General features: G+C 38.2%; 1 protein-coding gene and 1 pseudogene across 1 annotated transcript in view; one reads left to right on the forward strand and one right to left on the reverse strand.

Moving 5' to 3' along the window:
* Positions 1–245: 245 nt before the first annotated feature.
* LOC140505428 (N-acetylated-alpha-linked acidic dipeptidase 2-like) overlaps positions 246–15,353 on the reverse strand; it is a 238,272-nt gene continuing 223,164 nt past the window's right edge. Inside the window, exon 22 of the mRNA XM_072611410.1 lies at positions 246–645. Coding sequence (XP_072467511.1) covers positions 600–645 — 46 coding nt within the window. The 3' untranslated portion in view covers positions 246–599. The remainder of the gene's footprint in view (positions 646–15,353) is intronic.
* On the forward strand, positions 10,242–10,696 carry LOC140503199 (cytochrome b5-like; annotated as a pseudogene).

Raw genomic sequence — 15,353 nt, forward strand, 5'->3', positions numbered from 1 at the left:
AACACTGTCAATTGAATATCTATTTTTGTTACTTTAATTGAAAGATTCAACAACTAAGTATGGTCCTAGGGAAAAAGAAATACACACAAACTACAACGTCATGAAACATTCCTATGTGAATCCTACAACTGGGGAAATCTTTCCTTTTCCCTAGATGAGATATTAAGTGACTTAAGGAAGACCCGGCTTTTTGCTGAGTGACCATGAACAAGCCACTTAATACCTCTGACCCTCTGTGTTTATAATTGTAGTAGGGTGTAGAGTATGTTCAGGGAAGACTAGTAACTCTTGTATGAGATCTGCCAAGCCCTTTTCACAGCTGCTAGAATATTTCTGGTGTCCATCTGATCCACTCAACTCTCACCTGTGGCTCCAAGTTGATGAGCTAAAGCAGGTTGAGGCTAATCAAGGGGTCTCAAATCCTTCAGTGAGTTGAAGGGGTGTCTACCCCAAGCATGTGAAGCCTTCCCTTGGTGGAACAAGCTGATGAGAACAATTTGTTCTTACAGTCATGAAGATAGTTGGAACAGTCACTATAGAGGGCTTAGAGTTTCGTTAGACACTGAGGACACCAAGGTCATCCATTGCATCCCAATTCATCACCAGTCATCTTGACTTTGTCTTGCCACTGAATTTTGGATGACTCTGGAAAAAAGAGTGAAGCACAACTTTAGGTAACTCTTCCTCACTTAAATCTAATGTATGCAGGAAATAATAAATATCACCCATACCATTTTACCACTTTTATCTATCCTCTGGCAACAGGCAAGTTACAAAGGAGGAGGTGCAGAAATACTGGTAGCTGTAGTCAGCACCTTGTACAAAGGCAGCCCAGGCCATAGGATCATCTTCTTATTAGAAGCAGCTGTGGGATTAAGCAGCCCCCTGGGTGTCTGAGTATCCTTTTTAAGGACTACATTGCTCACCTCCTCATGTAAAGAAGGAGCCAGCAAATGTGCCCTACAAATTGTTTGCTTACCACAGCAGGCTGGGATCCCACCCTGCAGTCAAAATATGGAAAAAGTACGAAAACTTCTTCAAAGATAATTCTTCTCACCATTGGTACATGGAATGTGCATACATTTATGAACAACATAAAACCCAGTAGACCTGACAAACAACTCTTCATGCAAGAGAATTTAGCAGATATTGAATACAAATAGCAACCCTGAGTGAAACAAGGTTGGCAAATGAAGACCAGCTAACTGAAGTTGGATCTAGACACACAATTTGCTGGAGTGACTTCAGTGAAGGAGAATGCCATGAAGCTAGCATGGGTTTTGCAATCAACACTAATCTGGTCTACAAGCTTGTATGGCTACCAAAAGGAGTGAATTATGCATTGTGACAACGTGATTGCACTTGCAGGAAATTGCCAAACCACTAACATCAACGTCTATGCTCCCATGGTAATGAACCTTGATGTGGTCAAAGAAAAATTTTATGAAGACATGGAGACTATCATCATCAATATCCAAAAAAGGGGAAATGCTTATAATTCTCAGTGGCTTTAATACTAGGGTAGGCACAGACAATCTGATGTGGCAGGGAATCATTGGGAGGAATGGAGTTGGAAACAGCAACAGCAGTGGTCACTTACTACCAAAGACTTGTGCATCTCATAACCTTGTCTTCACCATTACTGTCTTTCATTTACCTAAATGCAATAAAACTTCATGGATACACCCTTACATCGATTTAATAGACTATGTTGTCTTAAGGAAAAGAGACAGACAGGATATGACAGTAACAAAGGCAGTATGTATCCAGAGTGCTAGGCTGTTCATAGACTTATCCTCTCCAAGCTAAAGATTCACATAGCCCCAATTGATAAAGGTCAAAGGATATGAACAGGCATTTTCAGAGGAAGAAATTAAAGATATCTATAGTCATTTAAAAAAATGCTCTAAATCACTACTGATTAAAGAGATGCAAATAAAAACAACTCTGAGGTACCACATCACACCTATCAGATTGGCAAACATGCACAACAGTAAGATGATAAATGTTGGAGAGAATGTGGAAGAGTTGGAATATTAATTCATTGTTGGTGAAGCTGTGACTTGATCCAACCATTCTGGAGAGCAATTCAGAACTATGCCCAAAGGGCTACAAAAATATGCATACCCTTTGAAGCAGTAATAGCACTTCTAGGACTGTATCCCCAAGAGATCATAAAAATGGGAAAGGGTCCCACACGTACAAAAATATTTATAGTAGCACTCTTTGTGGTGGCCAAAAACTGGAAATCAAGGGGATGCCCATCAGTTGGGGAATGACTGAATAAATTATGGTATATGAATATAATGGAATACTATTGTGCCATAAGAAATGATGAACAGGAAGACTTCAGGGAGGCCTGGAAAGGCTTATATGACCTGATAATGAGTGAAAGGAGCAAAACCAGGAGAACTTTGTGCACAGCAAGGACCACAGTGTGTGAGAGTTTCTTCTGGTAGACTTGTAACATCATTGCGATGGAAGGACTTAAAAAAAAAAATTCCCAATGATCTTTTAAGGCAAAATGCCTTCCACATCCAGAGAAAGAACTAAGGAATTCAATTGCAGAATGTTGCAGATCTTTAGTTTGTGTTTGTGTGTGTGTGTGTATTACATTTTGGTTTGTTATATTATTTCTCCCATTCATTTTAATGCTTTAGCACAGCATGACTGTAGTGAAAATGTATTTAACAGGAATGTATATGTAGAACCTATATAAAATTGTATGCCATCTCAGGGAGGGAGGGGGGAGTTGGGGGAGGGAGGGGAAAAAATTCTAAGTTATATGGTAGTGATTGTAGAACACTGAAAATAAATAAAATTAATAAAATAAAGTAAAAATTTAAAAAACGGAAGGAAAAAAAAACACATTGAACAAAAGCAGTAACCCCCAAGGCAAGACAACTACCAGGAGATTTAATGTTAACGGATCAGAGAGATTCTCTGAGTGGTAACAGTTTGTTGCTAATTCAGAGGGAAAGTTGAGGCAACACACAATTGGCAACAGTGGAGTAGAAAAAGAGCAGGCAACTTTCAGAGATTTGATGTGCAGCACTGCATTTACTCCTCTGGGTGAGAATACTCACAAACATTGAGGTGGGTTTGATGAAAATGATGAGAACATTCAGAAGTTGCTAAATGAAAAATGAAAATTCCACAGGGTTTACCAGTAGGATAATTCATCCATCTCTAAGAAAGAAGCATTTAACTCCATGACGTAAAGTACAATACAAGCAAAATACAGTAAGTATAAGCAAAGCTTAGAGAGATGGAGGATTCTTGGCTCAGTAAGAAGGCAGAAAAAATTCAGTTTTATGATGAAAGTAACAATTCATAGCACTTTTATGATACCCTGAAGGATATTTATGGGCCAAAGACCTATAGTGTAACTGAATTAGTGTTGATGAAATCATATTGATTAGGGATAAGGCCATGATCCTAGAGAGATGAGCTGAACGCTTCATGTTCTCACAGGCTATCATCAATCTATGCTGAATGCATATTGAATCTAAAATTGAAGTCAATCCCTCTCTAGCCAAATTTCCAACTAAAGAAGAGATTTTGAATGCCATGAGTCTTCTCTTGTGTGGCAAAGCACCTGGTGCTAATTCTCCAGCTGAGATTTATAATACAGGATGTCCACTGTTCATACAAAAGCTGGCTGAAATTTTCCAGGTTACATGACAAGAGGAAGTTATCCCCCAGGATTTCAAGGACTTCATTACCCATGTCTATAAAGTTAAGGGAAATAGATTGTCCTGTGACAATCATGGCAGCAGGTGGAGGCCAGGGGAGAGGGTGTCTCTTGATCATTGTTTACAAGATTCTTACAGAGTCCTCCTTGATTAGCTGGTCTTTCACTTGGAAGATGTCATCTACCTGGGAGCCAATGTGGCTTCAGAAAGGGCCTAGGAACAGTTGATAAAGTGTTTGCTGCCCAACAGCTACAGAAGAAATGTCAAGAGTAGAACAGAGGTTTATATACAATATTTATAAATCTGATCATGACCTTTGATTCTGTTAGTCATGAGGTCTTGAAGATCATGGTAAAATATGGTTGCCTGGAGAAGTTCTTCAGTATGATATAACAGTTCCGCAATGGTATGCTTACATGGGTTCTGGATAATGGACAATGCTTTCATGCTTTCCCAGTCACCAATGGAATGGAGTAAGGTTACGTGCTTGCTCCAATGCTTTTTAGCATTATGTTTATAGCAATGCTGTTAGACTCTTTCCATGAAGACAAATGTCAGCTACTTCTGATGACAAATCATTTAACTTGAAAAAGCTACAGCCTAAGACTAAAGTGGAAGGAGAGTTGATTCATGATTTTTTGTTCACAGATGATTGTGCACTTGGTGCAATCTCTGAAGTGGAGATGCAACAAAGGGTGAATTCTCTGATGCTTGTGTTATGTTTGTCCTTCATTCTCGAGGAGGACCATGACATCAAGATGATGACATGACTTGCAGTTGACTTTGATTTGAGTGAGGGAAGTCACCAACCTCACTTTCTTCTCCTGAGTCATCTGGGTCCAGTGGTCTGCTATTCATCAGAATGACTGCAGATGGCCCAGGATGCAATGTGAGACCTTGCTTGTGTTAATTTTGGCCTGATAGGTAAGATCTAGAAATGACAGGCTCTCCACCAGCCAGCACCATGCCATCCAAACATGGAACCATTGGTTACAGCAAATGGAAAAATTTTGAATACTCTGGATAAGTTCACTTACCTTGGCAGTAAACTTTCCAGGGATGTACACATTGATAATGAGGTTGACATACACATTGGCAGAGCTAGCTCAGTGTTTTGGAGGCTCCAAAGGAAAGCGGGGGAAAGAAAAGGAATTAAGCTGCCTACCAAACTGAAAGTGTATGGAGTCACTGTTCTGACCTTATTAGTGTATGTTTGTGAAACCTGGACAGTATACCAGTGCCATGCTAGGAAATTGAACTGCTTCCATCTGAATTGTCTTAGGAAGATTCTGAAGATCACCTGGCAAGATAAGGTATTGGACACTGAGGTCCTTTCTTGAGCTAAATTGCTAAGTGTTCAAACTCTGCTGCAGAGAGTACATCTCCAATAGTCTGGCCATGTTCAAATGTCAAATGTACATTTGCCTAAAAGACTATTTTATGGAGACCTCACACAAAGAAGGCATTTACAAGATATCAGAAGAAGCAATACAAGGACACTCTAAAGGTTTCTCTGAAGAAGTTTAGAATCAATTTTACAAGGGAAAAACTGACAAAGGACTGCCCAGCATGGCATACCCACATCAAAAGAAAAGGTGCTATGCTCTATGAGTGAAGCAGAATTGCAATAGATCAAAAGAAACATTAGTGTGCAAATTTAGTCCAAATGTCATTTGGACTATTTGTGCCCAACCTGTGGCAAAGCCTTCCAAGTTCACATAAGTCTGATCAGCCATGCTAGGACACACTCTACCTTGACTCCAAAATGGTGATGTCATTTTGGTCCTCCGAGAACAAAGGGTAACAACCAATCAACCAATATCTGTACTATGTAACACAGAATTTTGGGGTGCTTCAAATGTGATAACATGAAAATCAGTACATTATCAATTGGTAATATTTTTATAGGCAGCTAATACAGGGCTTGGAGTCAGGAAGAACTGAGCTTAAATCTGGCCTCAGACACTTACTAGCTGGGTGACTCTGAGCAAGTTATTTAAACTCTATTTGCCTTATACCACTTGAGAAGAAAATAGCAAATCATTCCAATATCCTTGCCAAGACAAACCCCTAGATAGTATGGTCCAAGAGGTAATAACTGTCAGACACAACTAAAATAACTGAACAACAATTATTATTCACCAGTCAACAAAACTAGAATTAATGGATGGAGATTTTAAAGGGGCAAACTTAGTCTAAAGAGGCAATTTAGTCTAAACTTCCTAACAAGAAGAGTTATCTAAAAGTAGAATGAGCTGGCCCAGAAGGAGTAGGTTACCCCTCATTGGAGGTCTTAAGTGTTCTGGAGGGAATTTTCATTCAGTTAAATTGGAGTAAATAGCTAGTGAGATCTGTTTCAGTTATGAAATTCTGTGACTCTTGCCTCTCATATGGACAAATAACTTTAATACTAATTATAGTAAGAGTACTGTGAACCATATCCCCCATGTCCATCCTCATTCCTTCACACTCAAAATATGATTTTCCTCCCTTATTTCTTAAGATGTAGGCCTTCTGATATAAGCCTCCTTAGCTCTCCTTTTTTTATTTCATTAAACCCCTAAGTTGTTACCCAGTCTATCCTTCTCCTTCCTTCAAAAGATGAGGTGGCTTTCCTCCTTGCCAAGGCTAACTCTAATTTCACCTGAACTCTTCTCTCCATGTAGTGATCTCTATTAACATTATCCCATCCAACTAGACTTTTATTCTTATGAAAGAGACAAGATGATGTAAGAGAAAGAATAATAGATCTGGAGTCAGAAAATCCAGGTTTAAATTCTGGTTCTGCTCCCTATGTGTCAGGCAAATCACTTTCTGAGCTTCGGTGCCTTTATCTTCAGAATGAGTGACTTGGATGAGATTCTCTGAGGTCCCTTCCAGCTAAAATTATATGATCCAATGACCATGCTTTTTCACATAATAGTGTTTAATAATTGTTCTGTTCATGGTATTGTATTCCTTTCTACCTCCAGTATGCACATGTTCCACCATCATCTTCTCACTCATATATCTTCAGTGTGGTTATTTTCCCTATCCCTGCAAACATGTATAGATCTCTTCTGTCTAAAACAACAGCAACACCCACTCCTCTTGCCATTGAAAACCCTCATCCTACTTTTCTCCTCTCCTTAAACCTAATCTCAAATGAAAATGACCCTTTTCTCTCAACTTTCTCACAATATTGTGTCTACACATCCTCTTTGTACTTATCCCATTCTGTACCTGGGGCCCTGAATGCAATAAGTGTTTAATTAACACATTGTGCTGGATTGAATTGCACTATACCTTGCTCAATAAAAATAAAAAAAATACTGAATTGAATTGAGACTGTAAGTATGTAGTGGTGGTACAAAATGCCAAGAGATATTTGAAAAGGGAGAGCTCACTTCTAGCTACAGATATAAGAGAAAGCTACATAGTAGGGACACTGGAGCCAGACCTTGAAGGATAATTTGGATTTCAAAAGCAAAATTTGATTGTGATGAGAGGAGAGGTTTATGGATGAAGACTGGTAATATATTTTAGATTTGGAGGAAATGTGTGAGAAAATTTATAGAAAATGGAAAACGTAGAATAAGGTTAGCAGGGATGTGGCCTGGGTGCTGAATGGAAGTCCTGCTCCCAACTAGTTGCTGCTTCTGGGCCTCAGGCTAGGCAGACTCCTACCAGAGCTGGTGGAAGCACATCTCTGGAGCGGAGCACTGTACTGCACAGGCAGAACCTAGTGCTCATGGGAAGCATCTTCAGTATCCTCTTGGTCACTATGACACTTATGGCCATCATCTACAAACCCCTTCACTGTCAATAACTAGAGATGGAGTGAATTCTGCAGACTCCTTTTGGGAACATGAGAAGCCCTGGTACATGGGGGCACTGGAGCAGCTGGGATCAGAACCCGAATACTTGAAATCCACAAGTATTCTGAAGCTAGACAAAAGAACTATACGGGAAGAGCTGCCACTTAGAAGCAAATGATTTAGAGAAATCAAACACTAACTAGTTTATTTTTTTTCCTCACACTGTATGTAAATAATCAGGCACTTAGTGATTTTAGCTTTTGGTGTGATTAACAGAACAGAGACCAGAGTCATCGAGGTGTGTACTGTAAAGAAAACAAATTCGCTTTTGATACTGTATGTAAGAGCCCTCTTGGAAGGGGATTAATCATTAATGTTTGCAGATGTTAATAAGAATTCAAACCAACTTTCTTAGGATTCATGTTTTGTCAGATGGAAATGAAGAACCAGAGGGGCAAATTTCTTTTTAATGGCAAAGCTAATGGTAGTAAAACTAGGAGCGTAAAGTCTTTTTCAGGGAGCTGGTACAACTGTGCACACCAAACAATTGCATCAGCTTCTTCATTCCCAACTTTGCACTCATATATAGCTTTCCCTTAAAAGCAATATCATAATTTAGCAAGGCATGTTCTAGTCTAGAAGGCATTGATGTTTAACTGGAAATGTTAAGTGTGTGTTTGTGTGTGCTTGTCTTTGCCTTAAAGCACTGAGGCATATTTAATAGTTGTTTGAAAAGGCTAAGACTTAAAAAGTTCCATTACAAAAACGGTGCTCAGACATGCACTGCAATGGTACTCCAGAACCACTTTGCATCTAGAAAATTTTCTCTCAGAAATGTTCGTGAAGCTTTTAGTAAAATCTAAAGCCAGGGTCTCATTACAAACTGTGCCCAAACAAATCCTGTAGAGTTCTTTTAAAGAAAGCTGGTGCTCTAGCCATAGCTAGTCTTGAGTTGGAAGGCTGAATAAAGGTTTCTCAAGAGTAGCTTTGTGCATGCACTGTTTAGTGGGCATGAACATTTACACACACTAAATCTTAACTTTTTGTCAATGCTGCTATTATTTTGCACTGTTAGCGTGAACTGGAAGGTTTTTTGTTTTCTGTTTGTCATATGTTACAATATTTCTGTAAGTACAAAAATGTCATTAGTATTTATTTTAGAAGTGCTAGATTTAATTATTTTTATTTGTCAAAATGTTCATGCCCCACTCAAATGTAACACTGGCTTTTTGTCACCAGAGTCTGGTACAGTGGTTCCTCTGTGTGTGTGCCCACACATATATTTGTGAATTAAGCCTCGGTAATGTATCACGTGATGTTTTTTGCTTTGTTATTCATAACAGCTATTCATTTAGCAGGTCAATTTTGTTTTCAAGCAAGATATGAATTAAACTGAAATCCTACATTATAACACAAGAACATAAAAAAAAGAATAAGGTTAGCAAATGCTGAACGGATCAGTTCAACAGTATCATAAAATGCATGAATGGGTGATGATACCTAGAAATGCAACTTAGATTCAAATAATAGGGGGCCATGAATGAAGATTGGGAGAGAACTACTGATATTTCTAACAGCAATAAAATTCTAGAAAATTCAGAAACTCAAATTTAGAGGTTGAGATCCAGGCTAAAAGTAAGCTGATAAGCACTGAGTATACTAGATTATCAAAAACTTCAGATAAATATGTAACCCAGGCTTCTTTTGAGCATGCTCAGCTTGCCTAACATGGAGTCTGATATAGCTAGTTTCACTTGGGTGGAGTATCCTCCTTTGATTAACTGCCTCCATCTTCAAAACTGGTAAGACTGAACCATTTGCTCTTTTTATGCCATTTTTGGCCATCTTTTTGGTAACCATTCATTTTGGTGACTTCTTTGTGCTATACTCAGCATCCCCCCATGGATACCATGAATGTTCATGGATCAGTGAGAGGAGAACTCTTCTTTTCCCCTTACTCTCTCTTTTACCCCAGTTCTGAGAAATGGGCCTGAGGTGTCTATTTCTATTCTATAGGGCTTGCTCTTAATTTCAAGTGTCAGAGGTGATCTGCAGCTACCAGGTCCATGGAGACTTTGGAGCCAGGAGCCAGGCAAGGTGGTACAGATAGGCATTCCAAGGCAGACTTTAGACTTGGAAATTGGACTATACTCTATGGAAAATAAGCTAAGTTATGTACCTAATTCCCTTTACCTCCCCAGCAAATGAGGTATAAAGGTGGGAGGATCATGCCTTCCATCCATTGAAGGGAATAAGTTTATTTGTGATTATGTCTTTCAAAACTATGTTATATATGGGATCTTATGTGGGATAAAATTAGGGACTTTGCTTTTGCAGGGATCCTAGAGATATTCTAGCCTGGGACTTTTGATTTTTTCATTAGACTGTGAAATCCTAGAGAAATCTGGGGATTTTTTTTAAATAAAAATGTGCAGTCAGTGTTTCTTGAAGTTTTATTGATTTAATTTTCAAACTTTTCATTTGTTGACTGTTCAACTATTTAAGTACCAGTACTTTTTGTATTTTTGAATTCTGTATAAGGATTGGTATACTGATATGTTATTTATTAAACCCTCTATTATGTATTGGCATTAAGTGTGCTGTGAGAAATCTAGAATCACTAGATTGCTACTATCTAGTAGAAATGTTCATTTGTATGGTTCACATATTTTTGCTTAATTTGAAGAACTTTCTCACCCATTAATAGGCCCATGTGACCTGCTTAAATCACATGGATGGAGTTAGGAGAATGTCCAGGGTCAGAATTGCAGGAGCCACTGGTCCCACCATTGCTCCCCCGAAACGCTGCAGGAACTCTCCGTGGGTGAAGTACTTGCTGCTGGAGGAGATCCTGAAGCACAACCACAGCAAGAGTACTTGACTCATCCTGCACCACAAAGTCTATGATCTGACCAAATTCCTGGAGGAGCATCCTGGTGGAGAAGAAGTTCTGAGGAAGCAAGCAGGAGGTGATGCAACTGAAAATTTTAAGGATGTTGGGCATTCCACAGGTGCCCAAGAATTATTCAAGACATATATCATGGAGGAGGTTCATCTAGATGACAGATGCAAAATAAAGAAACTTCAGGTACTCTCATTCTTACTCTTGATAATAGCAGCAGTTAGTGAACCAGTTGGGTGATCCCAGCAATCTCTGCACTTGTTGTGGCCTAGATGTATCAATTCTACATGTCAGAGCACTAATCAAAATTTTTTTTGAAAACCAATAAAAGAAGAGACTGACTTAAACCAGGATATAAGGAAGCCAATTGTCACTGTCCACTCTGCCTGACAAAAACCAGCTTCATTTGCAAAGAAAACTTTGTGTCCATTTCCCACCCCTCCACTTCCTGACATACAAAAAATGAATTATTCTTCTGTACACTTTTCTATAGGGTGTGCCTTTTCTTTCAAATTATTTTTAAAGTTTAGTTTCTCCTTCTAATGCTCTGTCACTACTTTATTCTTTATATATCAAAAACAGCTGCTATAATCATTATGTAATCTGCAATTTTCTGCATCTATTTCTGTGTTTGTATAAATCAGTCTTTGATGCTCAGAAGCCTTTAAAATAAATCCTTCAGCAGACTATTTAGATTCAGGAAACCAATGTTGATACTTGAATTTAAGGAGATTTTTGCCTTCTGTCTACTACGACATTATCTCTAATAGAATTACCCACTGTAGCATTTTTTTCAGATCAATTTCCTTTTCAGGAAGTCAAGATGCCCAATGGTCATAATTTGAATGCTTCTAATAACTGTTCTGATATAGATAATAACAGTAAGAAGGGGAAATGTCCAGAAAAAAACTGACATTGACCAAGGAACAGATTACATCTACTCATAAAATGAAGTCCTTCCCCAATTCTCAGCCTAGAATTAATGCTTTGGTTCCTGGAGGCAGGGAGTGGGGAGGAGTTTTCATTTGGGAATTGCTATTTGGAAGACAAAACCTTGTAGGCACTCACTCCTTTTAGGAGGGCTACTGTTTCTCAAATTTTTATTAAGAAGGACTGAAAATCATCCTTTGCGATGTTTAGATACTTTTTTGTTTTAAGGAACTCACTGCCAACTAAAGAATGACAAATTACGTTCACGTGTGTGGGTTTATTGTCCCCCCATTGGGAACCATTTTGATTTCTTTCATTATGTCTATAGCCTTTATTCTCTGGCCTTCACCTTCTCTTGGAAAGGTAAATTATTTGATGACATGGTGGGGGAGTGAATGTTTAAAATATAAGCTGTCATAATGAACTGTGATCATGCATTTTCCCTTTGATATATTAATCAAGCAGTGTGTACATGAAAAACTACTAATACACATTAAAAAGGCTGATTTTTTTCCTCAAAACAATTCTATTGATATCAATTGTATAATCATTGCTATGTTTAACATCCTGCCTTTCTCACTTCAAATATACACACCCACCCACAGTACATAATCAGGGCTTAAGGTTAAGGAGAAAGACTCACTGTTTTACCTATAACTGAAAATGACATTTAGAATAAAAGTGGGTAAGGAGAGGTGGGAAATGGCAAATTATGGTGCCAAAAATACAAAATTATCTTGCATAAAATTTTTTTGCTAAGCTTCTGAATAAACATGAGCTTGGAACAAAAAAAAAATCATATGGAAGCCTAAGTCACATGTGGTAGAAGGAGTTTGCTGAATAGGTGGAACAGGAATGGTGGAGCAGAGGTGAGAGGAAGTTGATGAGAGCAGTTGGAGTGGAGGAGAGAGGACACAGGCAGATAGCAGATAGACAGCTAGGATTGTGAGTATTTGCTTCTGGGAGGGCAGGGTTGAGGGGAGAAGAAGGGTGGGAAGGCTTGGGTATGATGTTGTCCCCTGCAGTGCTAATGTCTATTGACTTCTTGGTTACTATGACGGATTTGGCTTTCTGGTATTGGGATTTGGCTTTCTGGTGTCTGAATAAATGTTTTTCTTCTGACTTCTATATGGAGAGTCTGTTATACTTTGCAATTCAGAACTACACTGGCATATTCATAGTCGCCCTTGGTGCTGTTAATATTGTCTTGGCGATACATTAGCTTGTTCTTTGTGCATTTAAACATATCCTTTAATCAGCTTGTCTTTTGTGAAGCAAAATGCCCTACAACTTCGAAGGGAGAGAATATCTGCACCTCAAGTCCTTAAATCCATAAATAGCTCACATTGTATGCTAGTTGTCTAACTGAGCCTACTTTTCTTCTTGTCCTGATGGATAAATTTGCAATTTCATTTGTTTTGCCGTGGACTATCAAGGATCCATAAGAGAATTTCTGTTGCCATTTGGGATAAGGGATCCAAGGAAATTGCCTGGACTTCTATGGGGATCACCTCAACTAAAAAGACTCATAGAGAATTTTTGTGTACATATAATTGGACCCAATATTTGTGGGCCTGGGGGATCAGGCTGCTTAAAGAAGTGTGAACTGGTGCAATTAGCCCTGGGACTTGTCCATGAGTGGCTACTACACTTCAAGCTAGGACAAAACAGAGAGATCCAGTTTCAAAAAAATGATAATATGATGAATGAATATAAAACATGAAGTAATAACATCACAAGGGATATTGCCACATAGACACTTCCTGTTTCAGTGGAAAAGGTGGAAGAGAAAGGGAATCTAGTTACAAAGAAAGAAACTGAAAGAGATGAAAAAGGTCTACAGTACAGATTTGCCCCTAATATCCCCACAGAGGTACACCCTCATAACTCTAGCCCTTTTCTCCTACCTAGTTATGCCTCTACTAGCATTGAAAATGAATTCAAACAGCATTCTCATTAGTCCCCCAGGACAGGGTAGTGATATATTGTGGGTATGTGATAGTAATTATTGCTTAAAGCTATTTTTTTAATCTGTGACAAAATGTCCTTATGAGTGTTTTCTGAAACACCAAGTTTTTTGCTTAATCAAAACCAGAAAAATAATCAGCATGCCTTATCCCCCCCATGAGTTAACTTCCCTTAATTATTTAATTCTCCTTACAACAGAAGTTTAAGGTAGTAAAAAGGAATCAAGATGCCTTAACATGGCAACAAAGCATCTCCAAGTCATTGTCAGTGGTTTAATGCTCACACTTCCAAAACTGACATGGTAACAGCTTGTAGACTGTGTGAAATGAACACTATGATCAGAACCTAAAGAACAGGATGTATCAAATTCCCCTGCCAATTGACAGAGTAAGACATTTGCATATCTACTACTAAGAAACCAATTTAGAGTAATTTGGTAATGGCTAGGTTTTTATTAACAAGGATATAATATATATATATATACATATATTCATGTTTATTTACTATGTTAACATTCTATTCTTCCTCAATTCTAAGATGATGCAGTAAATATTTTATAAAAGTTACTGAATTTCATAAAGTTTTAACCACCTTAATCTTTGCCAATTCAGTATTTATCTGATAAAAACATCTCACAAATAGAAAAAAACTGAATTATAAATGGAACAGTTCAAGCATATGAAGCAATAACATAAAGGAATATGACAATTTGGAGCAAAAAGGACTACTTCAACTGTTCAGGTAAATGAAATACAGTATCTAGAAGTTTAGAATCAGGGAGACTAGGCTGTTTTGTTGCTTGACAGCTTAAAAGCATACAGTATATAACTGCAACATACCTACCAGTTATCTGTGCTGTTAAACTGCAAACTTCTACTTATAACAAGAGCTCTAAGTAATACTAAGTACAAGCATGGTATCATACACAGGGACGAGAACTTTGGGAGAAATCTCAGATCCTAGGACACAAGTTCCTGTGGGAAGAAAGATCTCAGGATACCATTCTATGGTGATGAGACAGATATCAAAAACCTGATGGCTAACACCAAAGAAGTAGGAAATAAATGGTAGTTCAAGATGGAGCTCATGTGGTAAGCAAGATCTCAGGATCCTGTTTGACTAATATATGTTAGCCCTCACCTTTATTTCTCCAAATTGGCTTTTGTTTAAGACATTCACCATTGAATATAGCTGTGCCCTGAGAGAAGCAGCTTGTTCTTCCCTACCTCCCAGTAACCACCATTTGGGCATGTTAGAGAGTCTAACAGGGGAAAATTGTGAAGATGAGACCCCTCCTATACATAAGGGAATATTAGATGCTTCTATTCTTGAGCTACTGTTTTATTTGTGGACATACAAGATTGGTAACAGGACTAAAGACAATATATGGGATCTTAAATTCAAAGCGCAATCAGATCCATTTCTTTGGCTGCACCCCAGGGCTGCACCCTGGATCTTGCCATGAGACCAAGAGCCTACCAGTTTTATTCTAAAATTTTATCCCAATAAATTTGGCTTCAGAAAAATACATTTTGCTTGGGTTATCTTTTATTTTTCTGTGATAACCACTGATACCACAAAGTCATCTATTTAGAAAAAATTAATTCCTAAATGGTAGAAAAAAATAGACACAAGAGTCCTCTCAACAGCTCTAACCCTAGTAATTCCCCCTTTCAAAGGGAAATAGTACATGAAAGAATATCATTTCGGGCTTCATAAATATCTGTCCTGTTAGGTTGAATTGGATTGGAACAGAGAGACCAGAAAAGTATTCCCACAGGAGATGGTATCTTTAAAAAATATGTAGGACCTGGATGGGCCAAAATGTGGAAAACGATCCAAGCACGTGGAATTGAATGAACAAAATTATGAAGGTAGGGGAAAATAGTATGGCCATATATAAATGATCACTACCATTTTATGGAAATGAGAGCTAGAATTAGATCAGAAAAAACATGAGCAGAATGGCAAGAGAAACTCAGCGCCAAGATGTAGAGTTTGAATTTTTATTTATTAGGCGACAGAGAGTCATTAAAGATGTTTGACTGGGAAATGGCATGA

The sequence above is a fragment of the Notamacropus eugenii genome, chromosome 5 (assembly GCF_028372415.1).
Source record: "Notamacropus eugenii isolate mMacEug1 chromosome 5, mMacEug1.pri_v2, whole genome shotgun sequence".
NCBI lineage: Eukaryota > Metazoa > Chordata > Mammalia > Diprotodontia > Macropodidae > Notamacropus > Notamacropus eugenii.